The sequence below is a fragment of the Chiloscyllium punctatum genome, chromosome 8, assembly GCF_047496795.1.
Source record: "Chiloscyllium punctatum isolate Juve2018m chromosome 8, sChiPun1.3, whole genome shotgun sequence".
Lineage (NCBI taxonomy): Eukaryota > Metazoa > Chordata > Chondrichthyes > Orectolobiformes > Hemiscylliidae > Chiloscyllium > Chiloscyllium punctatum.
In genome coordinates, this window is record NC_092746.1 from 129,569,156 (window position 1) to 129,586,857 (window position 17,702).

Here is a 17,702-nt window from a genome sequence, read left to right on the forward strand (position 1 = left end):
AATGCTGCAGGTTAGTGTCTATTAGGCCATTCGGCCCATCAAGTCTGCTCTGCCTACTCACAGCTGATGTTCCTCAACCCCATTCTCCTCCCTTCTCCCTGTAACCCTCGATCCCTGTACTAATCAAGTACATACCTATCTCGGTCTTAAATACTCGGCCTCTACATCCCTCTGTAGCAAGGGGTTCCACAGATTCACTACCATCTGGCTAAAGCAATTTGTCCCTTCACCCTGAGGCTGTGCCCTCGGGTCCGAGTGGAAACATCTTCTCCCCCTGCCCTCTACCCAGGCCTCTCAGTATCCTGTAAATCTCAATCCCATCCCCCCTCATCCTTCTAAACCCCATCGAGTCCAGACCCAGAGTCCTCAACCGTTCCTCATGTGACGAGCCCTTCACCCCCGGGATCATTTTTGTAAACCCCCTCTGGGCCCCCTCCAACCCCAACACTCCCGTCCTTAGATACGGGACCCAAAACTGCTCACAATATTCCAAATGTGGCCTTATCCAGCCTCAGCGGGACGTCCCGGCTCTTGTATTCTCGCCCTCTTGAACTGAATACCAACATTGCATTTGCCTTCCTGACACCAACGGAACCTGCAGGTGAACTTTAAGAGAATCCTGAACAAGGGGTCCCAAGTCCCTTTCGATTTCTGAAACCATTCCCCATTTAGCCATGTCTCTGTCCTTCCTCCCAAAGCTTTCCAATGTGGTATTCTAACTGCCACCACTCTGCCCACCCTCCCAGCCTGTCCAAGGCTGTATCCAGCCTCCCTGCTACCTGTCCCTTCACCTAGCTTGGTGTTAATGGAGTATTTTCTCAAGTCTCCAGTGTGGGGCTCCAGATTGCAGCCTTCCAACTCTGAGTGAGTGTGATGTGACTGTAGTCTGCAGCTCAGAGCCACCCTGGGACACAGCTCAGAGTCACCCTGGGACACAGCTCAGAGTCACACTGGGGCACAGCTCAGAGTCACGGTGGGACACAGCTCAGAGTCACGGTGGGACACAGCTCAGAGTCACGGTGGGGCACAGCTCAGAGTCACACTGGGGCACAGCTCAGAGTCACGGTGGGACACAGCTCAGAGTCACGGTGGGACACAGCTCAGAGTCACGGTGGGGCACAGCTCAGAGTCACGGTGGGGCACAGCTCAGAGTCACCCTGGGGCACAGCTCAGAGTCACCCTGGGACACAGCTCAGAGTCACCCTGGGGCACAGCTCAGAGTCACGGTGGGACACAGCTCAGAGTCACGGTGGGACACAGCTCAGAGTCACGGTGGGGCACAGCTCAGAGTCACGGTGGGGCACAGCTCAGAGTCACGCTGGGGCACAGCTCAGAGTCACCCTGGGACACAGCTCAGAGTCACCCTGGACACAGCTCAGAGTCACCCTGGGGCACAGCTTAGAATTACGGTGGGACACAGCTCAGAGTCACGGTGGGACACAGCTCAGAGTCACCCTGGGGCACAGCTCAGAGTCACCCTGGGACACAGCTCAGAGTCACACTGGGGCACAGCTCAGAGTCACACTGGGGCACAGCTCAGAGTCACACTGGGGCACAGCTCAGAGTCACCCTGGGACACAGCTCAGAGTCACGGTGGGGCACAGCTCAGAGTCACCCTGGGGCACAGCTCAGAGTCACCCTGGGGCACAGCTCAGAGTCACCCTGGGACACAGCTCAGAGTCACGGTGGGGCACAGCTCAGAGTCACGCTGGGGCACAGCTCAGAGTCACCCTGGGGCACAGCTCAGAGTCACCCTGGGACACAGCTCAGAGTCACCCTGGGGCACAGCTCAGAGTTACGGTGGGACACAGCTCAGAGTCACGGTGGGACACAGCTCAGAGTCACCCTGGGGCACAGCTCAGAGTCACGGTGGGGCACAGCTCAGAGTCACGGTGGGGCACAGCTCAGAGTCACACTGGGGCACAGCTCAGAGTCACACTGGGGCACAGCTCAGAGTCACACTGGGGCACAGCTCAGAGTCACACTGGGGCACAGCTCAGAGTCACCCTGGGACACAGCTCAGAGTCACACTGGGGCACAGCTCAGAGTCACGGTGGGACACAGCTCAGAGTCACCCTGGGACACAGCTCAGAGTCACCCTGGGACACAGCTCAGAGTCACGGTGGGACACAGCTCAGAGTCACGGTGGGACACAGCTCTGTCGAGGTGCCCGAGGAAGCAGTTATGTGGAGGAGTAGTTTGCAATGCACTGTGTACCTGAGTTGTTCGTTGTAGATTTCCAGCATGCTAATGGAGACACTGTATCTCCAGGAGTCACTCCGTGCGACAGTCTCCTGGAAGAGCACGCGGAGAGCCCGTTGGTTAATGCCAGGAGCTTCTGCCACCCCCTGGAAGGCAAATTGGCAAAATCAGTGTTTAACCCTCTCCGGGGGACGGACACACACACACACACACACACACACACACACACACACACACACACACACACACACACACACACGAGATTCATACCCAGCAGAGTACACCCACAGGGCTGCCTAGACAGTGACCCCTCAGTACAACCCAACATGGAGGGCTAAAGGACAAAATCAGAAGTTGCTGGAAATGCTCAGTGGGTCCAGCAGCATCTGCTCAGTTCTGAGCAAGGATCACCACACCCCAAACATTAACTTGAATTCTCTCCACAGAAGCTGCACCTGTACAAAACTCTGGTGCGGCCGCACTTGGAGTATTGTGTACAGTTCTGGTCATCGCATTATAAGAAGGCTGTGGAAGCTTTGGAAAGGGTTCAGAGGAGATTTACTAGGATCTTGTGGTTCTGTTTGCCGAGCTGGGAATTTGTGTTGCAGACGTTTCGTCCCCTGTCTAGGTGACATCCTCAGTGCTTGGGAGCCTCCTGTGAAGCGCTTCTGTGCTGTTTCCTCCGGCATTTATAGTGGCCTGTCTCTGCCGCTTCCGGTTGTCAGTTCGAGCTGTCCGCTGCAGTGGCCGGTATATTGGGTCCAGGTCGATGTGTTTGTTGATAGAGTCTGTGGATGAGTGCCATGCCTCTAGGAATTCCCTGGCTGTTCTCTGTTTGGCTTGTCCTATAATAGTAGTGTTGTCCCAGTCGAATTCATGTTGCTTGTCATCTGTGTGTGTGGCTACTAAGGATAGCTGGTCGTGTCGTTTCGTGGCTAGTTGGTGTCCGTATATACAGATCGTTAGCTGTCTTCCTGTTTGTCCTATGTAGTGTTTTGTGCAGTCCTTACATGGGATTTTGTACACTACATTGGTTTTATATGAGCAAAACCAACGCAATACCGACCACTACAGCGGACAGCTGGAACTGACAACCGGAAGCGGCAGAGACAGGTCACTATAAATGCCGGAGGAAACAGCACAGAAGCGCTTCACAGGAGGCTCCCAAGCACTGAGGATGTCACCTAGACAGGGGACGAAACGTTTGCAACACAAATTCCCAGCTCGGCAAACAGAACCACAACAACGAGCACCTGAGCTACAAATCTTCTCCCAAACTTTGATTTACTAGGATGTTGCCTTGTATGGAGGGAAGGTCTTACGAGGGAAGACTGAGGGACTTGAGGCTGTTTTCGTTAGAGGGAGGGTTGAGAGTTGACTTATTTGAGACACACAAGTAGGGTTAGATAGGATGGACAGGGAGAGGCTTTTTCCTCAGAGGGTGATGGCTAGCACAAGGGGACATAGCTTTAAATTGAGGGGTGACAGGTATAGGACAGATGTCAGAGATGGTTTCTTTACTCAGAGAGTATCAGGGGCGTGGAACACACTGCCTGAAACAGTAGCAGACTCGCCAACTTTAAGGGCATTTAAATGGTCATTGGCTAGGCATATGGATGAGAATGGAGTAGTGTAGGTTAGATGGGCTTCAGATTAGTTCCATAGGTCAGCACAACATCGAGGGCCGAAGGGCCTGTACTGCGCTGTAATGTTCTATGTTCTATGTTCTAGATGCTGCCAGACCTGCTGAGCTTTTCCAGCAATTTCTGTTTTTGTTCCCAATTTGCAGTTCTTTTGGATTTTATAGAGGACTAAGACAGATGGTCATGAGGAAAATCTTTCTTGCATAGAAAGTGGAGTGTCACTGACGAAGCCAGCACTTACTGCCCATCCCTAATTACCCCAAGGGCAGTCCAGAGTCAACCACATTGCTGTGGGTCTGGAGTCACGTGTAGGCCAGATCAGGTAAAGATGACAAGTTTTCTTCCCTGAAGGACATTAGTGACCCAGATGGGCTTTTCCCAACAATCAGTCATCAATTCCCAGTTATCATCTCACAGATTAGCTCCATTTCCCAGTTGGGTTTTTTTGAGATTCGATCCCATCAGCTCCTGGGCTGGGATTTGAACCATGAGCACTCATATAAAACCAACAACTGCCAGATGCTGGAAATCTGAAACAAAGCCAGACATTGCTGGAGAAACTCAGCAGCACGTGTGGAGAGAGAAAAACAGAGTTAACGTTTCCAGTGCTCGATGGAGGGGAGAGGTCTCTCTCAAAACTCTGTGCTGACCCTCACTGGATTCATCATGGTCATGGCTGATTCTCTAACTCAGTCCCCTGTCCCTGCTCTCCCCCCCGTAGCCTGTGATCTCTTTCACCTGAAGAACTAGACCAAATTTATTCTGAGCTGATGCCCTCTGGTCCTAGACTGTCCCCCAGGGGGGGTGCCATTCAATGTTTTTGCCTTAACTGCTCTCTGTGATAGAGAGGTCCACAGACTCCCCGTCCGCTCTCTGGGTAAGGCCATTTCTCAACATCTCAGTCCTACCCCGTCTCGTTCAGACTGTCACCCCTGCATCTGGAACCCAGCTCCCCCTACCCCACCCCACCCCACCCACACCCGGGTCAGCAGGAACATTCTCCCTGTGTTTACCCCTGTCCAGTCCCGTTAGAATTTTATAGCTTTCTAGGTAACTCCTGCCCTTTGCAGCCCAGGGATGCTGGTCCAAACTGATCCAATCTCTCTCTCAGTCCTGCTGCCTCAGAAATCAGACCAATCCTTGGGGAGGACATGTTCCTTTCGGGTAAAGGCACTCCCCCCTGTATCGGGAACAGGGGGGTGGGGGGGGCGGGAGGGGAGTGCAATGTGCTCACTCTGTGGTCCTGCCCCTCCTCCCAAGCTCCAACCTTACCTCTCCCTTACCTCCATGGTGTATGTCTTCCCCGATCCCGTCTGTCCGTAGGCAAAGATGCAGACATTGTATCCGTCAATACAGGAAGTGATGAGGGGCTCGATCTCTTCGAAGACCTGAGCAGAGAGAGAGGAAGGACACAGAGAGAGTGTGGGTGAACAGGGAGGGGGACACAGAGAGAGAGTGTGGGGGAACAGGGAGGGGGACAGAGAGAGAGAGTGGGGGAACAGGGAGAGGGACACAGAGAGAGAGTGTGGGGGAACAGGGAGACGGACACAGAGAGTGTGGGGGAACAGGGAGGAGGACACAGAGAGAGAGTGGGGGAACAGGGAGAGGGACACAGAGAGAGAGTGTGGGGGAACAGGGAGACGGACACAGAGAGAGAGTGTGGGGGAACAGGGAGAGGGACACAGAGAGAGAGTGTGGGGGAACAGGGAGACGGACACAGAGAGAGTGTGGGGGAACAGGGAGGGGGACACAGAGAGAGAGTGTGGGGGAACAGGGAGACGGACACAGAGAGAGTGTGGGGGAACAGGGAGGGGGACACAGAGAGAGAGTGGGGGAACAGGGAGACGGACACAGAGAGAGAGTGGGGGAACAGGGAGGGGGACACAGAGAGAGTGTGGGGGAACAGGGAGGGGGACAGAGAGAGTGTGGGCGAACAGGGAGGGGGACACAGAGAGAGAGTGGGTGAACAGGGAGGGGGACACAGAGAGAGAGTGGGTGAACAGGGAGACGGACACAGAGAGAGTGGGTGAACAGGGAGGGGGACACAGAGAGAGTGTGGGGGAACAGGGAGGGGGACACAGAGAGAGTGTGGGGGAACAGGGAGGGGGACACAGAGAGAGAGTGGGTGAACAGGGAGGGGGACAGAGAGAGAGGTGGGGGAACAGGGAGGGGGACACAGAGAGAGAGTGGGGGAACAGGGAGGGGGACACAGAGAGAGAGTGTGGGGGAACAGGGAGACGGACACAGAGAGAGAGTGGGTGAACAGGGAGGGGGACAGAGAGAGAGTGTGGGTGAACAGGGAGGGGGACACAGAGAGAGAGTGGGTGAACAGGGAGGGGGACACAGAGAGAGTGGGGGAACAGGGAGGGGGACACAGAGAGAGTGTGGGTGTACAGGGAGGGGGACACAGAGAGAGTGGGGGAACAGGGAGGGGGACACAGAGAGAGTGTGGGTGAACAGGGAGGGGGACACAGAGAGAGAGTGGGTGAACAGGGAGGGGGACACAGAGAGAGAGTGGGGGAACAGGGAGGGGGACAGAGAGAGAGAGTGGGTGAACAGGGAGAGGGACACAGAGAGAGAGTGGGGGAACAGGGAGGGGGACAGAGAGAGAGAGTGGGGGGAACAGGGAGAGGGACACAGAGAGAGTGTGGGTGAACAGGGAGGGGGACGCAGAGAGAGAGTGGGGGAACAGGGAGGGGGACACAGAGAGAGAGTAGGGGAACAGGGAGGGGGACAGAGAGAGAGTGTGGGTGAACAGGGAGGGGGACACAGAGAGAGAGTGGGTGAACAGGGAGAGGGACACAGAGAGAGTGTGGGGGAACAGGGAGGGGGACACAGAGAGAGTGGGGGAACAGGGAGGGGGACAGAGAGAGAGAGTGGGTGAACAGGGAGGGGGACACAGAGAGAGTGGGGGAACAGGGAGGGGGACAGAGAGAGAGAGTGGGTGAACAGGGAGGGGGACACAGAGAGAGTGGGGGAACAGGGAGGGGGACAGAGAGAGAGTGTGGGTGAACAGGGAGGGGGACACAGAGAGAGAGTGGGGGAACAGGGAGGGGACAGAGAGAGAGTGGGGTGAACAGGGAGGAGGGACACAGAGAGAGAGTGGGTGAACAGGGAGGGGGACACAGAGAGAGAGTGGGGGAACAGGGAGGGGGACAGAGAGAGAGAGTGTGGGGAAACAGGAGGGGGGACAGAGAGAGAGTGTGGGGGAACAGGGAGACGGACACAGAGAGTGTGTGAGGGAACAGGGAGGGGGACAGAGAGAGAGTGTAGGGGAACAGGGAGAGGGACACAGAGAGAGGTGGGTGAACAGGGAGGGGGACAGAGAGAGAGAGTGGGTGAACAGGGAGGGGGACACAGAGAGATAGTGGGGGAACAGGAGGGGGACAGAGAGAGAGTGTGGGGGAACAGGGAGGGGGACACAGAGAGAGTGTGGGGGAACAGGGAGGGGGACACAGTGAGAGAGTGGGTGAATAGAGAGGTGGGACAGAGAGAGTGTGTGGGCGAACAGGGAGGGGGACAGAGAGAGAGTGAGGGAACAGGGAGCGGGACACAGAGAGAGTGTGGGGGAACAGGGAGGGGGACACAGAGAGTGTGTGAGGGAACAGGGAGGGGGACACAGAGAGAGTGTAGGGGAACAGGGAGGGGGACACAGAGAGTGTGGGTGACATCTCTGTTCTGGGAAAAAGACCCTGACTATCCATTCTGTCTGAGCCTGTCATAATTTTGTAAACCTCCATCAGGAAGCTTCATCCTTCCTGCCCAGTGGGAGACTGTGAGGGGGCGGGAGAGAGGGAGGGAGGCTGTGAGGGCGTGAGGGAGAGGGAGGGAAGCTGTGAAGGAATGGTGGAGTTGGAGAGGGAGGGAGCTGTGATGGGGTGGGGGAGAGGGAGAGGGAGGGTGGGTGTGTGGGGATGGTGGGGAGGGAGAAGGAGGGAGGGTGGCTTTAAGGAAGAGGGCACCATCCTAAAGCTGTCAACAAAGGAACACTCAGCCAATGACGAATCAGGAAAACTCAATATCTGTGAGGTAATTAATTATGTGCAAATGTCTGTGGAATCTCTAGTTTAAGGCTGCATTTGATCAGGAACTATTGTGTGAGAAATACAGTCTCAGCTGTAAAATGTGATTGCGATCTGGCATGGAGTAGAAAAGGGTTGAAGCAGCCTAGTTAAAGTTTTCCAGCTTTGGGAATGTGTAATGGGAATGTTTGAGCTCACACATCCCAAGGGAATGTTTAGGGTGTTGACCTTTCGAGTGTGAGCCAATTTAAACTCCATGGGCTTTACAAAGCTAACATTGACATTGTGAAATTGTGGCTTTAAGTGTAACAGAGAGCTGATTGTTATGGGATTTTTGGATGAACTCTGTTTTGGTGAATCCAAACACACCGTCCCTGAACACAGGCACAAAAAGTGAGGTTGCTACACAACTGCTTCACCAAGTACAGGGCACAGCGAGAAGGAAAACCCCTGGAAACTACAAACAAATCCCGGAAATTCAAAACTAAAACCCTGAAAATCAAAACTAGTCATTTGAAAACCAAAAGCCAAAATCTAAAAGCCGAAACTAACCAGTGAAGACCAAAACTAATCATTTGAAAACCAAAACCAAACACATGAAAACCAAAACTAAATTCCTGAAAGCCAAAATCAATCCTCTAAAAACCAAAACGAAACCCCTGAAAACCAAAATGAATCATTTGAAAACCAAAAATAAACCTCTAAAAACCAAAACTAAACCCTCCATAAACCAAAACTAATCATTTGAAAACCAAAACTAAACCCACAAAAATGAAAACAAAAACAAACCTTTGAAAACCAAAGATCAAGCCTCAGGAAACTCTGCGAACAACCCTGAACAGAAAATCTGTTTCCTGACCCACAATGGCCTGGGGTGGGGGGGTGGGGGGGGTAGGGGTGGGGGGGGTAGGGGTGGGGGGGGGGGGTGGAGTTCCAGGATTTTGACCCAGTGACAGTGAAGGAACGGAGATACATTTCCAACTCGGGGTGGTGAGGGGCTCGGAGGGGAACTTTCAGGGGGTGGTATTGCCCCCTACCTTTGGGTAGAAGGTTTTGGACATGGATGAGGTCAGATGGGAATCCATGCCCACTCCTGATGTTTCAATGCTCTGTGGTGATTGGCTGGAAGTGGGGTCCAAAGGAAGCCCAGCCTTGATGACTGCTGACCAATCAGATTGGAAATGGTGACCAATGACCAGTGAGGTCATATGGTTGGCACAGGCTTGGAGGACTGAGGGGCCTGTTCCTGTGTTGTACATATATTTGTTTTTTTGTTCTCTTTTGTTAACCATGTGACTCCTTACTCTGAGGTGATGCCCCTCTGGTCCTAGACTCTCCCAAGAGGGGGAACAACCTCTCCACATCTCCCCTGGCAAGTATTCTAAGGTGCAGGTATGTCTCAATAAGGTTTCCTCACACTCTAAGTTCTTATAAATTCCTACTCAACCCCTCCTCGTAATGACCCAGCCTCGACAGACCTCTGAGGTAAAGAATTGCAGAGATTCCCCTCCCCTCAGAGAGAACACCTTCATCCTCTTCCATGACTCTTTCTTCACCTCCTCACCAGCAACAAACTACTCACTCCTGGTGATAAATCTCTCTTTATAATTGAGTGAAACCCTCAAGGGTTGGGGTTTGTTGTGGAGTTACCTCCTCCTGTGTGGCCTGGAATGGGAACACCTTGTCGAGTTCAAAGCTCCTTGCCCGGCCTTTGTACATCACCCTGACCCTGCAGTCCACACTGGGGTCCATCCAGACCACAGGGGGGTCACTCCCCTCCTCCAGTCAGACCCAGTCACTGGCTTCACTCGGCACAACACCCGAATATTTCCTAACGAGGAGAGAGAGAGAGAGAGAGAGGCGGAAGGCAGGCAGGGAAATGGGAGTGTGGAAGCAATGAGAAAGAGAGATAGAGAGAGAGAGAGAGAGAGATGGAGAAAGAGAGAGGGAATGAGAGACACAGAGAGAGACACACACACATGCAGAGAGAGATGGAGAGAAAGAAAGAGATGGAGAGAGAGTGAGACAGCGAAAGAGGGACAGAGAGAGAGAGACACAGAGAGAGATGGAGAGAGACAGAGAGAGAGAGACAGAGAGAGAGAGAGAGACAGAGAGAGAGGGACAGAGAGAGAGAGAGAGACACAGAGAGAGACGGAGAGAGAGAGACGGACAGTGAGAGAGAGAGACACAGAGAGAGATGGAGAGAGACAGAGGGACAGAAAGAGACACAGAGGAAGAGATGGAGACAAAGAGAGACAGAGAGAAAGGGACAGAGAGAGAGACAGAGAGGTGTAAGACAGAGAAACAAAGGAGGGAAATGGGAATGTGGAAGCAATGAGAGAGAGAGAGAGACAGAGAGAAAGGGACAGAGAGAGAGAAAGACAGATGGAAAAAGAGAGAGACAGAGAGAGAGAGACAGAGAGAGAGAGAGAGAGAGAAAAACAAAGAGAGAGAGACGGGAGAGAGACGGGAGAGAGACAGAGAGAGAGAGAAAGAGACGGGGAGACAGACAGGGAAAGACAATCAGATTTCCACACATTGAGGTTGACAAGTGGCATATTAACATACGTGCCACACACAATGACCATCCCCAATATCTCCCACTGGCATTGACTGGTATTACTAACACTGACATTACCTGGCCCCAGCTCAGAGCTCCGCCAGGGGGGTGCTCTTTATACACTGGGCTGACATTACCTGGCCCCAGCTCAGAGCTCCGCCAGGGGGTGCTCTTTATACACTGGGCTGACATTACCTGGCCCCAGCTCAGAGCTCCGCCAGGGGGTGCTCTTTATACACTGGGCCGACATTACCTGGCCCCAGCTCAGAGCTCCACTAGATGGTGCACTTTACCCAATAGGCCAATGTTGTTTGGTCCCAGCTTGGAGCTCTGCCAGGTGGCTCTCTTTACCCTCTTGGTCATGAAGAGTGACCCACCTCGGAGCTCCACCAGCTGGTCATGGTATTTCTTCCTGAGGACCACCTCCCTCTCATACTTTTCCATCAGGTTTTTGTTGGAAGCTGTTACCACGGTGATTTCGGCCTGGATCTGTCAGAATGAGGAAGGAGTTACGTGGAGAGTACCTCATTAATAGCTCTTGAATTCTCCTTTAAAATCCCAGAGGACACGGCTTTGGGGAAGGAACAGGAGGAGGCCATTCAGTCTCCCCTCGCGAACCTGTCACACAGGAACAGGAGGAGGCCATTCAGCCTCCCCCCGCGAACCTGTCACACAGGAACAGGAGGAGGCCATTCAGCCTCCCCTCGCGAACCTGTCACACAGGAACAGGAGGAGGCCATTCAGCCTCCCCCCGCGAACCTGTCACACAGGAACAGGAGGAGGCCATTCATCATTTCATGTACCTCCCCCCCCAAGTCTGCTCCGTCTCCCCTGGGGGTGTGATAATACCCTCCCTGAGCGATGAAGGGGCAGAGAGAGAGAGAGACAGTTGTTGCTGATTTTGAAGAGAGTGGGATTGGGGGGGCAGGGGGGAGTAGAGACAGATGGGGCTGTCTTCCCCAGAGCTGGGGTTCAGACACCCTGAGGGGGTAATTGTTACAGACGGCCTGATACCATCACGTGATCGACCCTCTGTCTCATTCACCTGTCGCTTTGCCTCAGAAATGGCTGCTTCGTAAAACTGGGCGAAGTTTTTCACCTGACTCCGGAGGCTGTTATAATTCGCTTTCATCGTCTTCAGGACGGGCTTCAAACTCCTCAGATTCTGCTGTACCCCTGACAGGGGCAAACACACGGCAACTGTGACACCAGGGCGAGAGACAACATCACCCCCACCCACCCCCATCACCCCCACACCCCCATCCCCACCCCCATCACCCCCACACACACCCCATCACCCCCAACCACCCATACCCACCCCCACCCACCCCCATCACCCCCACACACACCCACCCCCATCACCCCCACACCCACCCCCATCACCCCCACCCACCCCCATCACCCCCACCCACCCATACCCATCCCCACCCACCCCCATCACCCCCACACACACCCACCCCCATCACCCCAACCCACCCATACCCACCCCCATCACCCCCACACACACCCACCCCCATCACCCCCACCCACCCCCACCCACCCCCACCCCCCCACACACACCCACCCCCATCACCCCCACCCACCCATACCCACCCCCATCACCCCCACACACACCCACCCCCATCACCCCCACACACACCCACCCCCCCCATCACCCCCACACACACCCACCCCCATCACCCCCACACACACCCACCCACCCCCATCACCCCCACCCACCCCCATCACCCCCCCACACACCCACCCCCATCACCCCCACCCACCCATACCCACCCCATCACCCCCACACCCACCCCCATCACTCCCACCCACCCCCATCACATCCACACACACCAACCCCCATCACCCCCCACCCACCCACACCCACCCCCATCACCCCCCACCCACCCACACCCACCCCCATCACCCCCCACCCACCCACACCCACCCCCATCACCCCAACCCACCCCCACCCACCCCCATCACCCCCACACACACTCACCCACCCCCATCACCCCCACCCACCCCCATCACCCCCCCACACACCCACCCCCATCACCCATACCCACCCCATCACCCCCACACCCACCCCCATCACTCCCACCCATCCACCCCCATCACATCCACACCCACCCCCACCCACCCCCATCACCCCAACCCACCCCCACCCACCCCCATCACCCCCACACACACCCACCCACCCCCATCACCCCCACACACACCCACCCCCATCACCCCCACCCACCCCCATCACCCCCACACACACCCACCCCCATCACCCCCCCACACACCCACCCCCATCACCCATACCCACCCCATCACCCCCACACCCACCCCCATCACTCCCACCCATCCACCCCCACCCACCCCCATCACATCCACACACACCCACCCCCATCACCCCCCACCCACCCACACCCACCCCCATCACCCCCCACCCACCCCCATCACCCCAACCCACCCCCACCCACCCCCATCACCCCAACCCACCCCCACCCACCGCCATCACCCCCACACACACCCACCCACCGCCATCACCCCCACACACACCCACCCACCGCCATCACCCCCACACACACCCACCCACCGCCATCACCTCCACACACACCCACCCCCATCACCCCCACACACACCCACCCCCATCACCCCCACACACACCCACCCCCATCATCCCCATACACCCACACCCACCCCCATCACCCACAACCACCCACACCCACCCCCATCACCCACACCCACCCCCATCACCCCCACACACACCCACCCCCATCATCCCCATACACCCACACCCACCCCCATCACCCACAACCACCCACACCCACCCCCATCACCCACAACCACCCACCCCCACCCCCATCACCCTCACACACCAACACCCACCCCCATCACCCCATCCACCCCCATCTCCCACACCCACCCACATCTCCCACACCCACCCCATAAGACCATAAGACATAGGAGTGGAAGTAAGGCCATTCGGCCCATCGAGTCCACTCCGCCATTCAATCATGGCTGATGCGCATTTCAGCTCCACTTACCAGCGTTCTCCCCGTAGCCCTTAATTCCTCTAGACAACAAGAACCTATCAATCTCGGATAGGTTCCATCACCCATCACCCCCAACACCCCCACCCCCATCACCCCCACACCCCCCCCACACACCCCCACCCCCACACACACCCACCACCCCCACACACCCCCACACCCACCCCCATCACCCCACTACAATCCCAGACCCAACGTCTCTGCCCCAACCCCCCCCAGATACAGACACCCCCACAGACACTGTCTCGCCCTCCCCCCCCCAGTCTCTCCCACCCAGACACTGTCTCACCCTCCCCCCCCAGTCTCTCCCACCCAGACACTGTCTGGCCCTCCCCCCCAGTCTCTCCCACCCAGACACTGTCTCACCCTCCCCCCCCAGTCTCTCCCACCCAGACACTGTCTGGCCCTCCCCCCCCAGTCTCTCCCACCCAGACACTGTCTCACCCTCCCCCCCTCAGTCTCTCCCACCCAGACACTGTCTGGCCCTCCCCCCCCAGTCTCTCCCACCCAGACACTGTCTCACCCTTTCCCCCCTCAGTCTCGCCCACCCAGACATTGTCTCGCCCTCCCCCCCTCAGTCTCTCCCACCCAGACACTGTCTCGCCCTCCCCCCCTCAGTCTCTCCCACCCAGACACTGTCTCGCCCTCCCCCCCTCAGTCTCTCCCACCCAGACATTGTCTCGCCCTCCCCCCCTCAGTCTCTCCCACCCAGACACTGTCTCGCCCTCCCCCCCTCAGTCTCTCCCACCCAGACACTGTCTCGCCCTCCCCCCCTCAGTCTCTCCCACCCAGACACTGTCTCACCCTCCCCCCCCCAGTCTCTCCCACCCAGACACTGTCTCACCCTTTCCCCCCTCAGTCTCTCCCACCCAGACACTGTCTCGCCCTCCCCCCCCTCAGTCTCTCCCACCCAGACACTGTCTCGCCCTCCCCCCCTCAGTCTCTCCCACCCAGACACTGTCTGGCTCTACCCTGCAGTCCCGCAGACACAGCCCTCCCCCCCTCGCTGCCGATACCTGTGAACTGCTGTCGGAGTTGGTTGAGATGTTCCTCGGAACACTCAGAGGCCTCTCGCACTGCTTCATCCTTACCACGCTCCAGCTCCTCGATCCTCCCCATCAGATCCTCACGGAGTTTCTCAATCTCTGTCTCATACACCACAATCTGCAACACATCACACACTCACTCCGACACTGTCCGAGGGTCAGGGCTGAGGGAGTGGGCACTGTCGGGGGGTCAGTGCTGAGGGAGTGTCGCACTGTCAGAGGGTCAGGGCTGAGAGAGTGGGCACTGTCGGGGGGTCAGTGCTGAGGGAGTGGGCACTCTCGGAGAGTCAGTGCTGAGGGAGGGTCGCACTGTTGGAGGGTCAGTGCTGAGCGAGTGCTACACTGTCGGAGGGTCAGTGCTGAGGGAGTGCGACACTGTCGGAGGGTCAGTGCTGAGGGAGTGTCGCACTGTTGGAGGGTCAGTGCTGAGCGAGTGCTACACTGTCGGAGGGTCAGTGCTCAGGAATGGGCACTGTCGGAGGTTCTGTGCTGAGGGAGTGGGCACTGTTGGAGGGTCAGTGCTGAGGGAGTGGGCACTGTTGGAGGGTCAGTGCTGAGGGAGTGCGACACTGTCGGAGGGTCAGTGCTGAGGGAGGGCAGCACTGTTGGAGGGTCAGTGCTGAGGGAGTTCCGCACTGTCGGAGGGTCAGTGCTGAGGGAGTGCCTCACTGTCGGAGGGTCAGTGCTGAGGGAGTGGGCACTATCGGAGGGTCAGGGCTGAGGGAGGGGGCACTGTCGGAGGGTCACTGCTGAGGGAGTGCTACACTCTTGGAGGGTCAGTGCTGAGGCAGTGCTACACTCTTGGAGGGTCAGTGCTGAGGGAGTGCGACACTGTCGGAGGGTCAGTGCTGAGGGATGCGACACTGTCGGAGGTTCAGTGCTGAGGGAGTGGGCACTGTTGGAGGGTCAGTGCTGAGGGAGAGTCGCACTATCGGAGGGTCAGTGCTGAGGGAGAGTCGCACAATCGGAGGGTCAGTGCTGAGGGAGTGTGACACTGTCGGAGGGTCAGTGCTGAGGGAGTGCGACACTGTCGGAGGGTCAGTGCTGAGGGAGTGTCGCACAGTCGGAGGGTCAGTGCTGAGGGAGAGTCGCACAATCGGAGGGTCAGTGCTGAGGGAGTGTGACACTGTCGGAGGGTCAGTGCTGAGGGAGTGCGACACTGTCGGAGGGTCAGTGCTGAGGGAGAGTCGCACTATCGGAGGGTCAGTGCTGAGGGAGTGTGACACTGTCGGAGGGTCAGTGCTGAGGGAGTGCGACACTGTCGGAGGGTCAGTGCTGAGGGAGTGTCGCACAGTCGGAGGGTCAGTGCTCAGGAATGGGCACTGTCAGAGGTTCTGTGCTGAGGGAGCGGGCATTGTTGGAGGGTCAGTGCTGAGGGAGTTCCGCACTGTCGGAGGGTCAGTGCTGAGGGAGTGCCTCACTGTCGGAGGGTCAGTGCTGAGGGAGTTGGCACTATCGGAGGGTCAGGGCTGATGGAGTGGGAACTGTTGGAGGGTCAGTGCTGAGGGAGTGTTGCACTGTGGGAGGGTCAGTGCTGAGGGAGTGCCACACTGTCGGAGGGTCAGTGTCGAGGGAGTGCGACACTGTTGGAGGCTCAGTGCTGAGGGAGTGCCGCACTGTCAGAGGATCAGTGCTGAGGGAGTGCCTCACTGTCGGAGGGTCAGTACTGAGGGAGTGCCTCACTGTCGGAGGGTCAGTATCGAGGGAGTGCCGCACTGTCAGAGGATCAGTGCTGAGGGAGTGCTGCACTGTCGGAGGGTCAGTGCTGAGGGAGTGCCGCACTGTCAGAGGATCAGTGCTGAGGGAGTGCTGCACTGTTGGAGGGTCAGTGCTGAGGGAGCGCCGCACTGTCGGAGGGTCAGTGCTGAGGGAGTACATCACTGTCGGAGGGTCAGTGCTGAGGGAGTACATCACTGTCGGAGGGTCAGTGCTGAGGGAGTGCTGCACTGTCGGAGGGTCAGTGCTGAGGGAGTACATCACTGTCAGATGGTCAGTGCTGAGGGAGTACATCACTGTCGGAGGGTCAGTGCTGAGGGAGCGCCGCACTGTCGGAGGGTCAGTGCTGAGGGAGTGCCGCACTGTCAGAGGGTCAGTGCTGAGGGAGTACATCACTGTCGGAGGGTCAGTGCTGAGGGAGCGCCGCACTGTCGGAGGGTCAGTGCTGAGGGAGCGCCGCACTGTCGGAGGGTCAGTGCTGAGGGAGCGCCGCACTGTCGGAGGGTCAGTGCTGAGGGAGTGCCGCACTGTCAGAGGGTCTGTGCTGAGGGAGTACATCACTGTCGGAGGGTCAGTGCTGAGGGAGTGCTGCACTGTCGGAGGGTCAGTGCTGAGGGAGTACATCACTGTCAGATGGTCAGTGCTGAGGGAGTACATCACTGTCGGAGGGTCAGTGCTGAGGGAGTACATCACTGTCGGAGGGTCAGTGCTGAGGGAGTACATCACTGTCGGAGGGTCAGTGCTGAGGGAGTACATCACTGTCGGAGGGTCAGTGCTGAGGGAGTGCTGCACTGTCGGAGGGTCAGTGCTGAGGGAGTACATCACTGTCAGAGGGTCAGTGCTGAGGGAGTGCTGCACTGTCGGAGGGTCAGTGCTGAGGGAGTGCTGCACTGTCGGAGGGTCAGTGCTGAGGGAGTACATCACTGTCGGAGGGTCAGTGCTGAGGGAGTGGGCACTGTCGGAGGGTCAGTGCTGAGGGAGGGGGCACTGTCGGAGGGTCAGTGCTGAGGGAGTGGGCACTGTCGGAGGGTCAGTGCTGAGGGAGCGCCGCACTGTCGGAGGGTCAGTGCTGAGGGAGTGGGCACTGTCGGAGGGTCAGTGCTGAGGGAGTGGGCACTGTCGGAGGGTCAGTGCTGAGGGAGGGGGCACTGTCGGAGGGTCAGTGCTGAGGGAGTGGGCACTGTCGGAGGGTCAGTGCTGAGGGAGCGCCGCACTGTCGGAGGGTCAGTGCTGAGGGAGTGGGCACTGTCGGGGGGTCAGTGCTGAGGGAGCGCCGCACTGTCGGAGGGTCAGTGCTGAGGGAGTGGGCACTGTCGGAGGGTCAGTGCTGAGGGTGTGCCGCACTGTCGGAGGGTCAGTGCTGAGGGAGCGCCGCACTGTCGGAGGGTCAGTGCTGAGGGAGTGGGCACTGTCGGAGGGTCAGTGCTGAGGGAGCGCCGCACTGTCGGAGGGTCAGTGCTGAGGGAGTGGGCACTGTCGGAGGGTCAGTG

At 57.4% G+C, this 17,702-nt stretch overlaps 1 protein-coding gene across 1 annotated transcript in view; it reads right to left on the reverse strand.

The window, feature by feature from the left end:
- Positions 1-2,117: 2,117 nt before the first annotated feature.
- LOC140480299 (kinesin-like protein KIFC3) overlaps positions 2,118-17,702 on the reverse strand; it is a 53,774-nt gene continuing 38,189 nt past the window's right edge. The window contains 7 exon segments of the mRNA XM_072575003.1: positions 2,118-2,348; positions 5,129-5,233; positions 9,518-9,651; positions 9,654-9,698; positions 10,805-10,916; positions 11,473-11,603; positions 14,467-14,614. Coding sequence (XP_072431104.1) covers positions 2,118-2,348; positions 5,129-5,233; positions 9,518-9,651; positions 9,654-9,698; positions 10,805-10,916; positions 11,473-11,603; positions 14,467-14,614 — 906 coding nt within the window.